Source organism: Balaenoptera physalus, assembly GCF_965194825.1.
Source record: "Balaenoptera physalus genome assembly, chromosome: 19".
Classification (NCBI taxonomy): domain Eukaryota; kingdom Metazoa; phylum Chordata; class Mammalia; order Artiodactyla; family Balaenopteridae; genus Balaenoptera; species Balaenoptera physalus.
Window position 1 is genome coordinate 21,992,428 of NC_138900.1, and position 19,969 is coordinate 22,012,396.

Genomic DNA, 19,969 nt, shown 5'->3' on the forward strand with positions numbered 1-19,969 from the left:
AGTATTCAATATAATTGTCTTACAGATGCCCAGAGAGCTACAAGAGAACATAAACAAACAATTTAATATCAGGAAAACAATACCAGAATAAAATGAGAAGTTCAACAAAGAGATAGAAAACATAAAAAGGAACCAAACAAAAATTTTGTCGCTAAAGAATAAAATGACTGAAGAATTGAACAGAGAGCTTCAACAGCAGACTTGACCAAAAAGAAGAGTCAATGAGCTAGAAGACAGATCAACTGAAATTATCCAATCAGAGGAGCAAAAATTAAAAAGGGTGAAGGAATGAAGAAAGCCTATAGAACTATGGGACACCATAAAAAGGAACAATGTATGCGTCACTGGAGTCCCAAAAGGAGATGAGAGGGAGAAAGGGGTAGAAAGTTTACTTAAAGAAATAATGGCTGAGAACTTCCCAAATCTGGGGAGAGATTTAGACTTCCCAATTCATGAAGCTAATAGGTCAGCCCCCAAATCAATCCAAAATGATCTTCTCCAAAACACATAATAAAATTGTTTAAGATCAAAGACAAAGAGAGAATTTCAAAAGCAGCAAGAGAAAAAAAATTATCCATACATAGGGACTCCCATAAAGCTATTAGTGGATTTCTCAGCAGAGACCTTTCAGCCAGGAGAGAATGGGATGATATATTTAAAGTGCTGAAAGAAACTGCCAACCAAGAATACTATATTCAGCAAAGCTGTCCTTCAGAAATGAAGGTGAATAAAGGCTTTCCCTGATAAACAAAAGATGAAGAAATTTATTCCCACTAGACCTGCCCTACAAGAAATGCTGAAAGGAGTTCTTCAAGCTGAAATAAAAGGATGCTAACTTGTAACGTGAAAACATACAACACATTGGTAAAGGTAAGTATATAGTCAGAATATAGTCAGATTCAGAATACTCTAAACTGGGACTTCCCTGGTGGCACAGCGGTTAAGAACCCACCTGCCAATGCAGGGGACATGGGTTTGATCCCTGGTCCGGGAAGATGCCACATGCTGCGGAGCAACTAAGCCCGTGAGCCACAACTACTGAGCCTGTGCTCTAGACACCGCAAGCCACAACTACTGAGCCTGCACTCTAGAGTCTGTGAGCCACAACCACTGAAGCCTGCGCACCTAGAGCCCATGCTCTGCAACAAGAGGAGCCACTGCAATGAGAAGCCCACGCACCACAACAAAGAGTAGCCCCCACTCACCACACTAGAGAAAGCCTGTGCTCAGCAAGGAAGACCCATAACAGCCAAAAATAAATAAATTAATTAATTTTAAAAAATAACATAACCCCCCCCAAAGAAGAATACTCTAAACTGTAATATGGTGGTTTGTTAACCACTTTCTACAAAAGTTAAAAGACAAAAGTATAAAAAAAACCCAGCTATAGCTACAATAATTTGTTAATGGATACACAATATAAAAAGATGCAAATTGTGGCATCAAAAACATAAAAGGGAAGAATAAAAGGGTAGAGCTTTTGTATGCGATTGAAGTTAAATTGTTACAAGCATAAAATTGACTGTATTTTATAAATAAATAAATAAATAAATAAATAAATAAATAAATAAATATATATGCCCCATGGTAACCACAAAGCAAAAACCACAGCAAATTCACACAAGATAAAGAGAAGGTAATCAAAGCATAACACTACAGAAAATCATCAGTTCAAAAAGGAAGGCAGCAAGAGAGAAGAAAGGAATAAGGGAACTACAAAACAGCTAGAAAACAATTAATAAAATGATGTTAGTAAGTTCTTACCTATCAATAATTACTCAAAATGTAAATGGATTGAATTCCTCAATCAAAAGACATAGAGTGGCTGGATGGATTAACAACAACAACAACAAAAACAAGGTCCAAATATATGCTGCCTACTAGAGGCTCACTTCAGCTAAAAGGCACACATAGGCTCAAGTGAAGGGATGGAAAAAGATATTCCATGCAAATGGGAACCAAAAGAGAGAAGGGGTATCTATATTTAATACCGACAAAATAGACTTTAAGCCAAAAATGGTAACAAGAGACAAAAAGGTCATTATATAATAATAAAGGGGTCAATTCATCAAGAAGATATAACAATCATAAATATATATGTACCCAGCATCAGAGCAATTAAATATATTAAGCAAAACTGACAGATCTAAAGGGAGAGATAGACAATAATACAATAATAGTAGGGGAATTCAATACCTCTTTTTCAACAATGGATAGATTGAAAAACAGACAGGAAAACAACAAAGAGATGTTGGACTTGAACAAAACTTTAGACCAAAAGAACCTAACAGACATATATAGAACATTCCATCCAACAGCAGGAGAATATACATTCTTCTCAAGTACACATGGAACATTCTTCAGCTTAGATCATATAAAAGGTCACTAAACAAGTCTTAGGAAATTTAAGACGACTGAAACAGAATTGAGAGCCAAGAAATAAACCCTTGCCTATACAGTCAACTAATATTTGACAAGGGAGTTGAGAATACTAAATGAGGGAAAGGATAGTGTCTTCAATATATGGTGTTGGGAAAACTGGATAACCACATGGAGTAAAATGAAATTGGACTCCTATCTTAGACCACTCACAAAAATTAACTCAAAATGGGCTAAAGACTTAAACATAGAAACAAAACCCATAAAAGTCCTAGGAGAAAACATAGGGGAAAAGTTCCTTGACTTTGGTCTTGGCAACAATTTTTCAGCTATGACACTGAAAGCAACAAAAGCAAAATTAACAAGTGAGACTATGTCAAACTAAAAAGTTTTTGCATAGCAAAAACACCATCAACAAAATGAAAAGGCAACCATCAGAATGGGAGAAGACATTTGCAAATCATATATCTGATAGGGGATTAATATTCAAAATATATGAAGAACTCATACAACTCAAGAGTAATAAAATAAACAACCCAATTAAAAATGGGCAGAGGTTCTGAATAGACATTTTTTTCAAAGAAGACACACAAATGGACAACAGGTACATGAAAACGTGTTTGACATCACTAATAGTCAGGGAAATGCATATCAATACTACAATGAGATGTCACAGTTAAAATGGCTGTCATCAAAAAGACAAGACCTAAGTGTTAGTGAGGATGTGGAGAAAAGGGAAACCTGTGCACTCTTGATGGGAATGTAAATTTGTGCAGCAACTATGGAAAACATGTATGGAAATTTGGCAATAAATAAAAAATAGAACTATCATATCATCCAGCAACCCCACTTCCGGGTATATATCGAAAAGAAATGAAAACTGTATCTTGAGTTTCTGTATAACACTGGAATGATCATGAACTGTATCATGTTCATTCCAGCATTTATTCCCACTAGTCAAGATATGGAAACAACCTAAGTGTCTGTCAATGGGTGAATGGATAAAGAAGATGTGGTACCAATACACAATGGAATATTATTCAGCCATGAGAAAGAAGGAACTCCTACAATTTGGGACAACCTGGATGAACCTTGAAGGTGTGATGCTCAGTGAAATAATTCAGATACAGAAAGACAAACACTGTATGATCTCACTTTATGTGGAATCTAAAAAAACAGAACTCATACAAACAGAGTAGAGTGGTGGCTACCAGGGGCTGGGGATTTATGGAAACGGGGAGATGTTGGTCAAAGAGTACAGACTTCTAGTTATAGGATGAACCAGTTCTGGGGATCTAATGTACAGCATGATGATTATAGTTAATAATAGCATTTTATATACCTGAAAGTTGCTAAGAGAGTAGATCTGAAGTGTTCTTACCACAAAAGATATGGTAATAATTATATGAGGTGATTTAGATATTAGCTCACTATAGTGGTAATCATGTTACAACATATAAGTGTATCAAATCAACAAGTTGTACTCCTTAAACTTACACATGTTATATGTCAATCATATCTCAATAAAACTGAAAAAAATATGATGTGTCTTTGGGTAAGTCATTTGTCTTCTCTGAATCTCAGTTTCTTCATCTAGAAAATTTAAAGAGTTATTTTTATTATTATTATGGACATTTACATAGCACTTGCCAGGCACAGTTTCTACTCACTTTATATATATTAATCCATCTAATCCTTAAAATAATCCTTTGGGGGGTAGATACTATTATTATTCTCATTTTATAGAAGAACTGAGGCATACACAGAGGTTATATATAAATCATCTTAGGATATAGCTTGTGAATAGCAGAACTGGGATTGAACCCTGAGAGTCTAGTGATAACAATTCCTACTCTGCTCACCTTATGAAGCTCCTTCCTTTTTTCACCACTCATCCTTCACTTACTCTTACCCACCTCAGAGGGCTGTTGTGATATTAAGTGCGTTATTTTATGTAAAGCACTCCAACTGTGCATGGCGTGTACTAGCTGCTCTGGAAGGGTTTGCTTTTATCATTCGGGTTGTTGCTGGGGTGAACCCAGTGCCGGCCCTGTGGCTAGCTGAGTCAGGGTGGCCCCTGAGGATGCCAGTTCCAATCTTGAGAGTACAACACAGTCCCTGGGGCAATAAGCAAGGCCAAGACCTAGGCCCTGAGGAAGGTCCAGGCAGAAGTGGTCACTGTGCTGTGGACCTAGAGAGGAATATCATTGAGTCATCAGGAATCAAATGAAGGCTTCTCAGAGTAGGTAGATGATATGTCAGATAAAAACAATACCAGCAAACCCTCACCTGGAGCTTAGTATGCGCCAGGCCCCTTGGGTGCTTTATACATGTTAATACATTTATTCCTCACAGACGGTATCATCACCATCCCCATTTTACAGGTGAGGAAACTGAGGCATAGAGGGGTTAGGAAACTTGCCTAGGTCACAGAGCCCATGCAAGCCTACAGAGAAACTTCATTGGTTCATACACCCACCACCATCACAATTCTGCCAAATCTGTGCATTGCTTGTGTTAATACTTACTTAATATTTAAATTAACTCACTTTTGACTAAATAAATGTAAAACAAACTTTATCTCACTACAGTCTTTGGAAAATCAGTATGGTTAGAAAATGTATACCACGAAAATAAACTATTATTAAATCCTCTCTAGATTCAACTACCTAACGGCTTTGAATTTAAGACCTATTCTGTTAAAGGAGAGATTAGTAAGTCTTGAGAAGAATTAAAGATATACTAACACCAAACTGGGACTTTCTCATTGGCGTAATCAGAAGAATTTAAAGAGAAGTAAAAAGGGAATAACATTCTCACCATGTGATAGAAACTGATTTAGGGACTATCTCTGCATCCCCTGAAATCTCACTTAGGGAAACTGTGACAATAGGTAAGAGCACAGACTAAGAAGACAGATTTCCCCACTTCAGAGCTTACTGGGTTATCCTGTCCTGGGCACATAATTCCTCTAAACCTCTGTTTGCTCACTGGTAAAATGGTAGCTATAGGGATCTTGATTATAAATGAAAGAATGAAGGTAAAGCACAAAATCTAATACATAGTAAACGCTTAATAAACATAAGTCACCACCATCATCATCATTATTAAGCTTTGCACATAAGTCTCTGGACTTTTAAAAATGCTTTTAAGGTTTTAGTTAGATAACGATAATAATCATTATAGTAAACACATAGCAATTACTACATATTAAGTTCAGCTCTGGGTTTTCTATGTATACCCAACCATATTTTACATATATGGTTGGGTATATATATAAACATTTGCACACATGTTAAGAACTATTATTATCCCTATTTAAACTATTATGATAACTTATTCTTATCCTTAGGTTCCCATAAATGAGCTTTTTGCCCTAACGGACGCAAAATCGACCCATGGGACATTCCTGGGGGCCTCCATTGCCCCCTTTCTTGGGGCAGATCCCTGAACTCAGGCCGCTACACACCCGGGGCTAACACAGGAGGCCACACGCCTTCCTACCTGCCCGGCCTCGCACCGCCTCTGATTCTGCGGCCCTCCAGGCTCGCCCCGCCCCGTATGGGGGCGGGGCTCCTCTTCTGCCGGCGCGCTGACGTCACGGGTCCCGCGCCTTCAGCCCCTGTTCGCGCCTGCGCCGCGGGCGGTTGGTCGTCACTGTGACCGGCTTGGCCTTTGGAGCTGCCGTCGCCATGTTGTCGGTCGCTGTTCGCTCGGGGCCGTTTGCGCCCGTCCTGTCGGCCACGTCCCGCGGCGTGGCGGGCGCGCTGCGGCCCCTGGTGCAGGCCGCGGTGCCCGCCACTTCGGAGTCGCCACTACTGGATGTGAAGCGGTCCTTTCTGTGCCGGGAGTCGCTGAGTGGCCAGGCCGCGGCCCGGCCTTTGGTCGCCTCCGTGGGCCTCAATGGTGAGCCTGGCTGAGGGGAACGACCGGGGGTTGAGGGGTCCCTCTTTTCTTGCTCCCTCCGGCCCTGGACCCAGGGAGCAGCCGAGAAGGGCGGGGGGGTCTGCCGGAAGATGGAGCGGAGCCCTGTTTGTGGATGGGGTTGCCTGCCGGGCTGGGTCGACCTTGGGCAGGCCTCTGTACCTCCCCGGGCCTCGGTGTCCTCACCTGTGCGGGGGCGCTGCTCCGTTGGGCGGTCTCAGGTGACCTCCATCTCTGACATTCTGGGCCTCTGTGGTTGTGCATAGGCTTCCCAACCACAGGCTAAATTTTCTACTTCGTCGGTTAAGTTCAAGAACTATGGAGTCCGACTGCTTCTAGCAAAGTCTGACAAGAGATTTTGCTGCTTACAGGTCGTTTGCCTTTGGGCAAATTCCTAAACGTGTTCCCTCACCAGTGAAATGGATTAATGATTATACCAATTTCGTAGGTTATATCGTAAGGTTCAGATGGAAAAATTATACGTTAAGCCGTTAACACATTCTGGGGGCACTTTATAAATTCTCAAAAAATAGGAATTGCTTTTAATATTTGAAAAGTTGTCCCACTCGCTACCTCCCATCCTTTAGTCTACTTCCCTGTCACCACCGCAGATCCGAAGAAAAAGAAGCCGCAAGGTCGTTTATAGTGTAGACTACACTGCAGAGTATCAGCAGTGTTTTCAGGCACTGGGCCAAAGGGTTTTCACACCGTAATGAATTTCATCCTCAAGAAGAGCAACCGGCAGAGGTTGATGATACTCCCATTTGACAGATGAGAAAACAGACTACAAGAGGTGAAGTGACTTGCACAAGGATACACGTTGTGTACGTGATAGTGTGTGGATTTGAAAGACTGATTTAGCCGTAAGCTGTCACCAGGAGTGTGTTTTACACCCTCTGTCAGCAGAGCCTAGTTTATCTTTGGTGCCTTGTTTTCTGTTTTTCTTTTTATGCTCTGTTTGGAGATCCTGAATTGGCAACTTGTGAGCCAGGTGCCTGAGGTCTGCCCAACTTGCATAGTTTTAAAAAACAGACTATTTCTGGCGTCTCTGGAAATGTTGAAAGTTGGCAGCACTGGGCTCTAGTTCCATGTCTAGTGTGCTGTGCATTGGCTGCACCCTTAGTCGGAGCAAGTGCTTTTCCAGTTCATCACAGCCCTCATCAGGTCTACTTGATTCATTGTGCTACCTGCCTGGCCTCATTGACAGTTGTATCGGTGACCTTTGCCCTACACCAAGTTGCCCCCACCCTCTTTATTCTGCCTTCATTCACCCTTTTCTCTTTACTTTAAATGGTCCTCCCACTCAGTTTTCCACATTTCCAAGTCTTACCCATCCTTTCAATCTCAACTCAGGATCAGGTCAATAAAATTTTACATTTGCTGATTCCTTTACGTTTTATAGCACATAACACTTTCCACTCTGTATTGCATTTATTGGTGATTCCTCTGACCTTGAGCTTCAATGTGTAGAGAATATCTCCTTTATTTTTCTATCTTCCACAACCTCAGGTTTTGCATATAGTTGGTGCAGAGTATTTGTGAATGAATAAAGTGGCAGTTTTTTTTAGCAGGCACCAGTGGGTTTTAGAGAAATTGCCCAAGCCAGTTCTTTGGACCTTGAGGTGAGAAACACTAAGGGAGGAGAAAATTTCAGTAACAAAGGTGAAAAGTATCTTGGAATTTGTCAAATAGCTAAAAGAGTTTCTTCTAAAAATCAAGGGCTTACCTGACTTCTCCAAGAAGTGGTAAAGTAGAAACATAAGGCAAACCTCTTTTCTGTAATCATGCCTTCAGCTTGAAGCTTAAATTCATATTAAAATCTCCTGTATAGATGGTTTGTGGAAAGATGGTTAGTAGAGGATGTGGGAAGGGGTGGTTGGGTCAGGAGAAGATCCCTGAGTTGGGACACGTTAGAGCTCACCTTAAACAAAACAAAACAAAACAAAACAAAACAAAAAACCCTGTTTTCTTATAATGCCTTAAGTTTTCTCCATTTCTAGATGATGTTTCTATAAGTATCTGATTTTATTTTAGTTTAGAGTTAAATCTAGCTAGCATTTTTGCTACTAAAAGTCACACCTAATACAATTCATATAAATTATTTAGAGAATGATTTTTGCAATATGGCAGTTTATGTTCTTGATGGTGCTCAGTATAAAGTGTAACCTACTAGATAGAATGGGAGTAGACAACTGGATTTCTTTTGCCACCGAATCTCTGGATGATAGTGACAAAGCCATTCTATTTAGTGTCTCTGTACATTTCCTTGTGTGGAAGGGTTGTAAATAGGGCTTTTAACGTAGAAGTATGAACTTTGGTTTCTTCATCTTTTAAGTATGATGCACATCTTTCCTGTGTAATCTCAGACAGTGCTAAGGGAAAGTAATTCATACTTAAGTAGGGTAGTATGTGATATGTCACTTTGCCGTAGTTGTGAATCTCAGGTAGTCACTACTTGTGTCCTGGTCCCCTACAGAAAATGTTGAGTGAGTTAGAAAAGTACATAGAGTACTTTTGATAGGTTTCACCATTGTCTGTGAATACTTATGGCTTCCATAAAATTACTGACCTTGAGAACCATGTGAAATGTATTATTGTAATGTTTGACTGCTCAAGGAAGTATGTTAGGATGAGACAGCCTAGTAGGTAAAGTAGAATTGCAACTTATATGAAAATGCATTTTAAAAGTGCATATTTTTTTTGGAAACATTTTCTAAAAGTAAGGAACTTTTAGTGTCCTCTTTTCTAAAAAGGAAACCTGTAGCAGATTTCCTTAAATGAGTATAGAGTTTACAAAGAGATTTACTTCCTGAAACATACTTAAAAGTGATACTGTAAGTTAAATTTTTGTCAGACATTTAAAAACGGTATGGGACAGAAAGACATACCTGTTTTTTCAAAAAATAAACTGCTTGCATCCAGAATACTGCATAAACAGTAATTATTTGCTTGTTTAATATTCATTTGATGTAAACATCTGGCCTTTTTATGGCCTGCAGTGGTAGTGTCCCAGTTGAGAGATTCTCAGCAGTAAAAAAAGAAAGATAATGCCCCTACTCTTATAGATGTTATTGCCCTTCACTGAAGAGCCGGATACATGAAAAATTTGCTCTTTTTTTTTTATATTAAATTGAAATAATTGGTTCTTTTGGAGATTTCATTTGATTTTGATAGCTACGTATCCTGATAAGGATATCCTTTTCTGCCCATTGGCGGTTTTACTTGAATTTATACCCCAAAATCTAGAATAGAAATCTCTAAGTTTTCTGCAACTAAAGTTATACTGTTTACAGAATGTTTATTATCTTATAATTAGTGTTTTATGAATTTTTAGCAGTTCTTTCAGAGAGCAGGTAGATAGGAAAATAAAGTTAGACATTTGGTTTAATAAGATGATCACACATCAATTTAATGAGTGGACTAGATGAGTTTTAGGGTCTCTTCTAATCCAGAAAATATGGGTGATATTTATGTCTTAGATTGAATTTTTGGGGACTTAAAATGTTGCTGTTTACAGTGCTATTCAACTTTTTTTAACTTGATACACTGAATTGTTATGAATTCTGAATCGCTGTGTTCAGTCAGGAGGAACTCAATTATACCTATTATCTAATGATTTCATACCAATATGATGGGTAGTGGTTGACTTCATTTTGTTTTCAGTATTTTATATGCTGGCATTGCCAACTTGACCATTTCTGAGACCAGTGAGTGCCAGCCATATTTCACATTTTTATAATTTGATTTTTGCTTGTGAATCCATAAAGCTCCATTTCCTGATGTATGCCCCTTTCAGAGTCCTTATCTAATTGTGTTTTTTAACCTTCTGTTTATCTTGCAGTCCCTGCTTCTGTTCGTTATTCCCATACGGACATCAAAGTGCCTGACTTCTCTGACTATCGTCGTGCTGAAGTGTTAGATAGTACAAAGTCTTCCAAAGAGAGCAGTGAAGCTAGAAGAGGTTTCTCCTATTTGATAACTGCAACAACTACTGTGGGTGTTGCGTATGCTGCCAAGAATGTCATCTCTCAGTTTGTTTCCAGCATGAGTGCTTCTGCTGATGTGTTGGCCATGTCGAAAATCGAAATCAAGTTATCCGATATTCCAGAGGGCAAGAACATGGCTTTCAAATGGAGAGGCAAACCCCTGTTTGTGCGCCATAGAACCAAGAAGGAAATTGACCAGGAATCTGCAGTTGAAGTGTCCCAGTTGAGGGACCCACAGCACGATTTAGAACGAGTAAAGAAACCTGAGTGGGTTATCTTGATAGGTGTTTGCACTCATCTTGGTTGTGTACCCATTGCAAATGCAGGAGATTTTGGTGGTTATTACTGCCCTTGCCATGGGTCACACTATGATGCATCTGGCAGGATCAGGAAGGGGCCTGCACCTCTCAACCTAGAAGTTCCCTCATATGAGTTCACCAGTGACGATATAGTGATTGTTGGCTAGAGACCAGGACTCAAGTCATAGGCTTCTTTCAGTCTTCATGTCACCTCAGAAGAGTTATTTGAAAACAAGCCTTCTATACTTCGAATTAGTTGGTTTGAAATAGTTAAGAGTTGCTAATGATGTGTTTGTAAACATGTGAAGTAAATTGAATTTAATGTTGAATACTTTCAAGCATTCACCTAATAAAGCCACTGTTAAACATGGTTATGCTCAAAGACTTCAAAGGTGCAGTGTCTTTGGTAGTTAATTCTAACTAAAAATTACCGGTGTACAACATATTTGTGAAATCTATAATTGACTTTCTTGTTTATTTATCTTCTTTGTGTCAGAGACAGAGATTCTACAGAGCTCATGGTTAGGATGAGGTAGAATTAGCTGGTTGTCTCCAAGACCTGGGAGATGTTTTTTGGCATTGGCAGAAACAATAGTATCCAAGTTTCCTTTATTTTGCACACCTGGCTATGTGTGTGGGATACCCCTCCACTCCCCCCTTTATGATGGGCCAAGAAATTTTATTCATCATTTATGGGAGTAACTTAGTAATTAGAATTCTTCAGTTTTAAGAGGCAGTGGCATGGGATATTATCTGAGAGAAGCTTTCCAAAAGTGGAGTGCTCCTCTGTTATTTCCTTCATCTGATGTGGGTATTCATGTCTCCCAAAGCTCCTGCATCCATCCTATCAAGAGGAAGAAAGGGGGTAGTGCATCTGAGATTTAATACTGTCTTTGTGTGAAAATGATCTTGCTGGTTTTGTTTCTTTGATGATTACATTTTGAGGTGTTTCTTCCAGTTGGATTTGCAGTCACCACTTTTCACTGTGAAGTGAGGGTGGGCATAGGGAGACATACCAGAATTAACACCCTCTTCTTTCTGCCTCGTGCCTCCAGTTACACAGGTGAAACAAGACCAAGGTCTGATATTCTCCCTGGAAACTGGGAGTGGGCTTTACCCTTTGCTGAGAATCACAGTTATCTTGATATATTTGTCTTGTCTTTTCCATTTGGAGGTGCGTTAGTAATGTACTTCCCTGGGTCCACCTTGTGATCACATGTGCATTTGTAAAATAGCAAATGAGATTTAGTGATTAGGTCTTCCAAAGGGAACTGGCCTTCCAGGGTTCTAGTCCTTAAAATCAGTAGCTAAGTGTATCAAAAAAGAAAAATGTCAGAGTTTCCAGGCTTATGAGCAGATACTAATCTTTGGTGCATTTTCACCATTCTAGAAAGAAAATTAGCAGGTGTGATAAATGGGGCACTTAATATTTTGTTCTAGGTCTCCATATAATGACATTTAGGTTCAAGTATTTAGGTATAAATATGAGACAAAAAAATGCCAAACATTGGTAACTTACTACCTTTTGACATGTTCTCTTTTAAATGGAGGGCTTTCTGATCTTTTGTGCATATGTAGATTACCATGGAAATGTTTGTATTGTTTAAAAGTAGTGAAATTGTATCATTATGTCTGAGCAATATATGTTTGTAGTATTTGGTGTTAATATTTGCATCATCTCACGTGAAGTTTTTTTTCTCCTGATTTTATCATGAGGCCAAGAGAAGTCGGTATATATTTGTTGGATATTTTGCTTGTTTATCGTTGTGGTGAACATTCTGTTTTTCTAATATTCATGGGGAAAATCATCCTACGCTTTTTTCTCTACTCATGCTACTTTTTAATGGTGCCAATTGCCCACAACTTATTGTTTAATACTACACCAATACATCTAGTAAAAGCTGCCGAATTTTGAGGCTGTTTTCTTTTTTAAAATGGCACCAGGAGCTATTCATAACTTCTTCAGGATATACTAATATAGGAACTTTGCTGGCATATATTTTACATTCATAAAATTATTACTTAGAGGAACTTAGTGGGATGATAAAAGTTTCAACTTTTAATTTGAAGGTGAATTAAACCTGGAGTAGAGACCTTGAGGCATTGCATCAGTCCTTAGAACCAGCAAATCTGTGTGACTGTTCTTTTGTCATCCTTATGTCAACAAGTAATTTTATTTTTTGTATATAATTGAAGCTGCTGAGCTTCCAGTATATCCAGGAGTTAGTTGCTAGTTGTTAGTTTCGTGAGTTGGGGGCATTGTGTAGTGGAAGAAGTACTAGACAAGAATTTAGGATTTTCTGGCTTTGCTATTTCCTAAACATGGAAACATGGGCCTGTCACTTAATCTCCTTAGGACAGTTGTTCTCTTAGAGTCCTTCCAACTAAGATTTTATGAGCCCCTTAATCCTACTCCCGTAATAATGGGAATTGGTTTTCTTAGGTAAGCATTTGTTGTGTTTGCAGTATTTGGTTTTATGATAAAGAGATCCAAACTCAGAGGTAGCATTATTGTAATCAACAGAGCCATCGTTTCATAACAATAGTGTTCAACCAGGGGCAGCACTGCTGCTCTGGGGGGCATTTGTGGCCATCATTTGATAGTCACAATGATTGGAGGGTGCTTTTGGTATTGGGGGTGTTTGTGGGGTGGGGGAACAGGAATGCAATATGTTCAGTTGAGGGTCCACACAGTGAAAAAAAATTGTGCTGCCAAAAATGTCAACAGCACCACTTTTCTGTAGAGAAATAACATTTCCTCCCACTCTGAAATGATACCTCAGTAGTTAATAGTTTCATATTTGAAATGCCAAAACACTACTGCATTAGAGGCTACATGGCAGTGGAGGACAAAAATAGGAAGTTTGCTGATCCCTAGGTGCATCATAGGTGTTCTGTGCTGGAATTGCTGTATTTGGTGGACTGCTTATGTCTTTCATGATATTTTGACTGATGATAAACTGTTAAATCCAAGTATCCTATTTAGTTTTTAAAAGAAGGCTTTGTTCCACAAGTGCCTGGACAAGTAAAATTACTTGATACTACTTTGCTAAATGGGTAGATAGAGCAGCCCTATGATAGCTTTTTGATTAGTTTGCTGAAACAAAATCCTAGATATTAGGGAGAAATGACTTAAGAAACATGAAGGAAACCTGACCAGTTGGCACCCTGACATGAGATCATTAACATACACTTCTTTATGCTGGGAATTGGGACAGTCTTGAGATCCATGCCTTATGCTCCTAAAAGAGTGATCATAGGAAAGAGTATTTTTTAAAATGTTTGTTAGAGATAACACCAAATTTACCATGGTCTTTCTGAGCATACCTTTGGAAAATCTATCTTTGACTCATTCTGAGTCCTTATTTGATATCTATGGCTTGGGATCAAAATGTGCAATTAGTACTCCAATTTTTCTAAACAATGGGAACATACTGTTTATCTGGATGTCAGAAATCATTCTTCATTCTCACAGTGCTGAAACTCATTTTCTGTATTTTCATGTCATTTGAATATCATTGCATTTTGTATATTAACCCAAAATAAATGTCCATGTTTTTCAGAATGATATCCTCAGCCCACTGTTCTAACACACTCTCATCAGTATTTGCTAATGACTCCCCAGCTCACTTCTCTGAACTTCATACTCATGTTCAAGTGCTTAGTTGGCATCTGTGCATGGATGTTGCATTAACACCTAAAACTCAAAATGTCCAAAAGGAAAGCAAGTCCTGTCTTCCTCCAAAGCCATCTGCATAGCAGTTGGCAAGCTTAAAACCTCTAGCCTCTCCTGCCTCCTTTTCCATTACAATTAACACCCAAACCATGCTAATTGTGTCTCCTTAATAAAACATATCGATTACTGTCTCTGCAATCTGTAGCATTCTAAAAATAATGGCAAACTTTTAGAGCACTGACTCCTAGTCACTAGGCTGAGTGTATGTATATGATCTCATTTAAAACTCAAAAAATTGTATCAGGTAGGTAATGTTGCTATTCCTAGATTGTAGAGAAACAGGCACATAGAAGTCCCTTGTCTACAATCATACAGCTGGTAGGTTTTATTTTAACCCAGGGAGTCATGAGTCCAGAACCTGTATTTCTGATGACCTTCATATGTATATATATATATATATATATATATATATATAATTGAAAAAGTCCTCAATTTAAGCACTATACCGGTTCCTTGTCAATTCTTGTCTGGTCTACTGCAGCAAGATTCCAAACAGGTCTTTTCCTCTATCCTCGAATCCTGTCCTCTAAAAAACCATCCTGCATATAGTTATGGGAAGAGTATGGGCATGGTTCCTGGGTTCCAGTCTTGGCTCTGCTGTTTCCTAGGTGTGTGATCTGACATAAATCACTTAATCTTTTTGTGCTTCCCTTCCTCATCTGAAAAATAATACCCCCTCAGTGTTTCTTTATGGATTAATGCATTAATGTAGGTCAAGAGATGACTTCAAAACTCCTTAAGGTGGAACCTCTATTAAGGTCCTACTTGTCTGCATCCCATCAGTAAACCCTTTGCTCCTGTAACACAACTTGCTTGTTGTCACCTGTATTCTCCTTTTGATCTCTTCCCACACTGTCCCCTCTGCCTCGTTCCCCTTCCTTTCCCTTCTGTTAGCTAGGTTGTCCTCTTCCTGTTCTTCAAGACCTAGTGTGGTACCGTGCACCTAAATCACATTGACTTCCAGAAAGTTTTCTCAAAATAACTGGGGCATATCCATTTAGATATTTATATTTTCCTCTATTATAAAGTTCACTTTCCTGGTTTGTCTCCTCACCACCAGACTGAAGGGTGCTGGGACCCATGGCAAGTCCTCAGCCATGGAGTTGAATTCTGAGTGTGTGTGTGGGTGGGGGGGAAGTGAATTTCTAAAAGGCATTATTTGAAAGGAGAAATTTCCAGGGAGTACTTTGTTAAGTATCAGCTCTAACATTTTAAAAAATAGAACAATCATGTAACGTTTGTGTTATCTTATCTTTCTAGGACTTTAGGTCAGAGGAAGAATGAACTGTAGTACAGGATATTTTGTAGTTAAATTTAGACCTTATTCCCAGAAGAAAAAATTGAAAAGAGTAAATAATGAATTCAACATCTTAAAGAAAACATGGTATTATTTTACTTTATTTCCATTTACTTCATAATGAACATTCTTCAGCCCATGTAAGATTTCAATGTCAAAAGGACTGTCCTTTAGTATTTTATTTTCAACACTTTTAAATGCAGTTGACATCATTTCATTACTTATACCATTTCATCTCTCTTTTATTCACTTTCCATCCTGGGATTTAGGAAGGGAACATTTTGCTTAGAGGAAAAATACTATCAAGCAGGTGAATTGATGAATTCTTCTTTGAGGTAGGAAGGATTGCAGATTATTTTCTCTTTTTTAATAACACTGCTTATTGGGGTTAAAAATGTCCTAAACATAGTCCTGCCAGGAGTGTGAGGTTAAGATGGTTTCTACTTTAGCTACTTAAAGGAGACCTAAATACAACACAAAAGAAAGACTATTGAAGTGTTTGCTTATGTGAATGCTTATAAAAAGATTATTATAGATTGGAAATCTCCAACTGGAGCACAAAATTAAAATTAATTATGTGAACGGCTTCAGCAATATCTTTGTAACAATTCCTCCATAACAATCAACATAAGACTGGTCTGTCAGTGAACTGAAAATCCCAAATTCAATAAACTACACTTGATATTTTTTTGTAGCTCTTATCCTAAACTTGAGCCAATTTGACTGCAAAAGCTTACAGTCATCTGGCTTTTGAAATTCTTATCTGAATAGAATATTTGCAAAGGTAAGAAATGAAAGTGTATAAATAATAGGTTTTTCATACAGTTTTAAAAGGGCAAACAAAACTTTGACTCCTTAATTGAAGGGAGGGAAAAAAGCTACTGCATTTCAAGTAATTGTCCAGTCTAAGGTGAATGGCTGAAATCTACTGTTTTCCTTATGTGTGGTAAAATTCTAACTCAGCCTCTTCCCGGATCTGAGGGAATGCATGCTTTCTTAGCTCTCCCCAAAGACACAGTCTCTCCTCTGGCCCAGTTGGCCCTTGGGAAGGACAGAGCATTCTGAGGGCCCCAGCTGATCTCAGGATATGAAAATCAGGTTATGGACCATTTTCCCCTTAGCCAAGGATTATATATTAGATCCTTTTAAATATAAATCTCAAATGAGATAAAGGGTGTGAAAGGCATATAAACTGTAAAGCATGTACAAAAGCTTGAAGCATTATTCAGTGAGGTATACCAGTGAGGCCATAGATGACTTTAGAATATGATTAGGTATGTAGAAAGGCAATTTAGGGTGGAGGTATGTCCCTATTCAAGACTGTATTTTATCAATTGAAGATTGGTATTAATCCTGCATTCTTCCCTGGAAGTTCAGATTTGCAAGTGAACATGCTTGGGTTTTTTAAAACTATTTATTTATTTATCTATTTATTTATCTATTTATTTATTTATTTATGGCTGCGTTGGGTCTTCGTCGCTGCACGTGGGCTTTCTCTAGTTGCGGCGAGCCGGGACTACTCTTCGTTGCAGTGTGTGGGCTTCTCATTGCGGTGGCGGCTTCTCTTGTTGCAGAGCCTGGGCTCTAGAGTGCAGGCTCTGTAGTTGTTGTGCCCGGGCTTAGTTGCTCTGCGGCATGTGGGATCTTAGACCAGGGATCGAACCCGTGTCCCTTGCATTGGCAGGCGGATTCTTAATCACTGCGCCACCAGGGAAGTCCCGTGTACATGGTTTTGATGCTAATAGAGAGCAAAGCTAAACTCATTCACAGTAATGATTCACATTGTAGGGTGCCCCCCCACACACACCCATTTAACATCGAAGGATTATTACTAATTGAATCCAAAAGCTGGTTATTTGAAAAGACCAAGAAAATAGATAAAATAAAGAAAAAATGAGACAGAGTAAAAATACATAAGATGAGGAAAAGAGCTGGCCATCATCAGTTGATGGAAGAGGTTAATAATAATATAATGCAACTCTGTTGCAACAAAGTTATAAAGCTCTGGGGATACGGATGATTTACTAACAAAATGTAAAATATCAAAATTTACTCAAGAAGCAGATACCTTGAATACACCAATTAGCATAGATAAAGTTAAGTATAAAAAGTTACCATGACTGGTTGTCTTCATCTTAGTTCTATATGACACTTTAAAGAAAAGGTAATTCTAATGCTGTTTAAAGTAGTCTAGGTCAGAGCTTCTCCAATCTTACTGTGCATATTCATCTGGGGATCTTGTTCATGATGCACATTCTGATTCTGTAGGTCTGGGTTAGGGCCTCAGATTCTGCATTTCTAACAAGTTCCAGGAAATGAGCTTGACATCCAAGTGATGTCCATGCCGCTAGTCCATGAAGCATACGTGGGGTTAGCAAAATTCTGCATCCTGGGGGGGTGGGGTGAGGTGGGAGATGGAAACCCTACAATTCATTTTATGAATTTATCATAAATTTAGTATTGAAACGTGATATGAAATATACAAAAATAAAATAATACATCAGTCTCATTTACTGAATAAATGGAAATTTCTAAATAAAATACCAGTAACAGAAATCTGGGCTCTCTGCTCCTCCCCTTTGACAGATAGCCACATCATCCCTGAGACATGATGGTAAAGCATGGATTGAATGGATTTGGCTGTACTGAACATCTGGTCATTAGGGTTACTTTTAGCTCTGTCAAAGTGGATATTGTTATTAATGACCCCTTCATTGACATCAAATACTTGGTCCACATGTTCCAGTATAATTTCACCCATGGCAAGTTCAGTAGTACAGTCAAGGCTGAGAATAGGAAGCTTGTCATATAATGGAAAGGCCATCTCCAAGGCTGTAGGCAAGTTATCCCTGAGCTGAATGGTAAGCTCACTAGTATGGCTTTCCGTGTCTCCACCCCCCTAGTGTGTTGGTTGTGGATCTGACCTGCCATCTAGAAAAAGCTGTTAAACATGATGACATCAAGAAGGTGGTGAAGCGGACATCAGAAGGCCCCCTAAAGGGCATCCTGGGCTACACTGACAACCAGGTTGTCTCCTGCAACTTTTGCAGTGAAACCTACTTTTCCACCTTTGACACTGGGGCTGGAAAATGCCCTCAGTGACCACTTTGTCAAGAGGCCCTCTGTTGTGGAGTCCTTGCCCCAGCTCGATCCCTCAACACACTGAGAATTTCCTGTGCTCAACACAGTTTCCAATCCAGACCCTCTGAAGAAGAGGAGGGGCTTAGGGAGCACTACCTTATCATGTACTATCAATAAAATACACAGTACCCAGCATCGCCCTCCTCTCCCCAAAATCAAACAATGTAGCAAAAGAACAATAAACTGACTACATAAGGTTTATTCTAGGAATGTGATGTGATTTGGTATCAACACTCTTTATGAAAGCAACGAAGAAGAAAAAACATATAAAGCTATCAATAGATGTGGGAAAGGCATTTCTAACACCAATCTAAATAAATAGGGAAGGAGAATCTTGAAATATGAGAAAGCTATTTAGCAAAGCTAATAGCAAACATTCTAAATTGTGAAACACTAGGATGACTCCAAAGATTAGGACTAGCTAGTGATACCCACTATCACTAGCATTATTTAACACTATTTTGGAGGTTCTAGAAAATGTAATAGATAGGACAAGAAAATGAAATAATCAGTACAAATCCTTTAAAATAAGATATAAAGCTACATTTTTTTTGTTGATAATGTAACATTTCCAGAAAACCTAGAGGCCCTAATTAAAACACAAGAATTAAGAATTTGGTAAGGTGTTGCGATGTGAGACAAGTATTCTAAATCAAAGCTTTTCACTACATCAGAAGTAAGTTCCTAAAAATGAAAATGGGGAAAAGCATTACCTTTATAATACGTAAGCTACTCTTAGATGAAGACTTTTTAAGTCACTATTCTCAGGACCTAGAACAGTGCTTGATGTATAGTAGATGCTAAATAAATATTTGTTTAATGTGTTTGTGACCAAAAAACCATAAAACATGAATGCTTTACATTAGAAACATACAAGACTATAGAGAAAAGTTTAAATCAAGATCTAAATAAATGGAAAGATAGAAGCTCTTGAATGGGATAACTTAGTTTCATTAAAAAGTAAATTCTCTCCAGATTAACATATACATTTAATGAACTTCCAATTAGGATTGCTACAGCATTTTTTCTTTTCTTTTTTTTTTTTTTGTTTGTTTACTTTGTTTTATTTAGGGTAAAATGGTCATAAAATTTATATAGAAGAAGAAGTATCCAGGAATGGCCAAGAAAAATATAAAAAAGAAGAATGAAGATTTGCTTTGGATACAAGAACCTACTACAAAATAATTGTAGTTAAATTAATATGATA

General features: G+C 38.4%; 1 protein-coding gene and 2 long non-coding RNA genes across 3 annotated transcripts in view; 1 reads left to right on the plus strand and 2 right to left on the minus strand.

Annotated features, from left to right (window-relative positions):
* The window catches only part of LOC309648712, a 49,963-nt gene extending 44,014 nt beyond the window's left edge, over positions 1-5,949 (minus strand). The window contains exon 1 of the long non-coding RNA XR_014256765.1: positions 5,884-5,949. This is a non-coding gene — a long non-coding RNA (uncharacterized lncRNA). The remainder of the gene's footprint in view (positions 1-5,883) is intronic.
* LOC309648710 overlaps positions 1-19,969 on the minus strand; it is a 295,211-nt gene that overhangs the window by 223,516 nt on the left and 51,726 nt on the right. The window lies entirely within an intron of this gene.
* On the plus strand, positions 6,018-11,049 carry UQCRFS1 (ubiquinol-cytochrome c reductase, Rieske iron-sulfur polypeptide 1). Its single transcript, XM_082437654.1, has 2 exons — positions 6,018-6,285; positions 10,145-11,049. The coding sequence occupies exons 1-2, from the start codon at positions 6,072-6,074 to the stop codon at positions 10,753-10,755; spliced, it is 825 nt and encodes a 274-aa protein (XP_082293780.1). The 5' UTR covers positions 6,018-6,071; the 3' UTR covers positions 10,756-11,049.

Bases quoted from the DNA above. Each gene is read 5' to 3' on its own strand.
- UQCRFS1 (XM_082437654.1), top strand. From the start codon at position 6,072: ATGTTGTCGGTCGCTGTTCGCTCGGGGCCGTTTGCGCCCGTCCTGTCG. The intron at 6,286-10,144 runs GTGAGCCTGGCT...TTTATCTTGCAG, and splicing joins CGCCTCCGTGGGCCTCAATG to TCCCTGCTTCTGTTCGTTAT.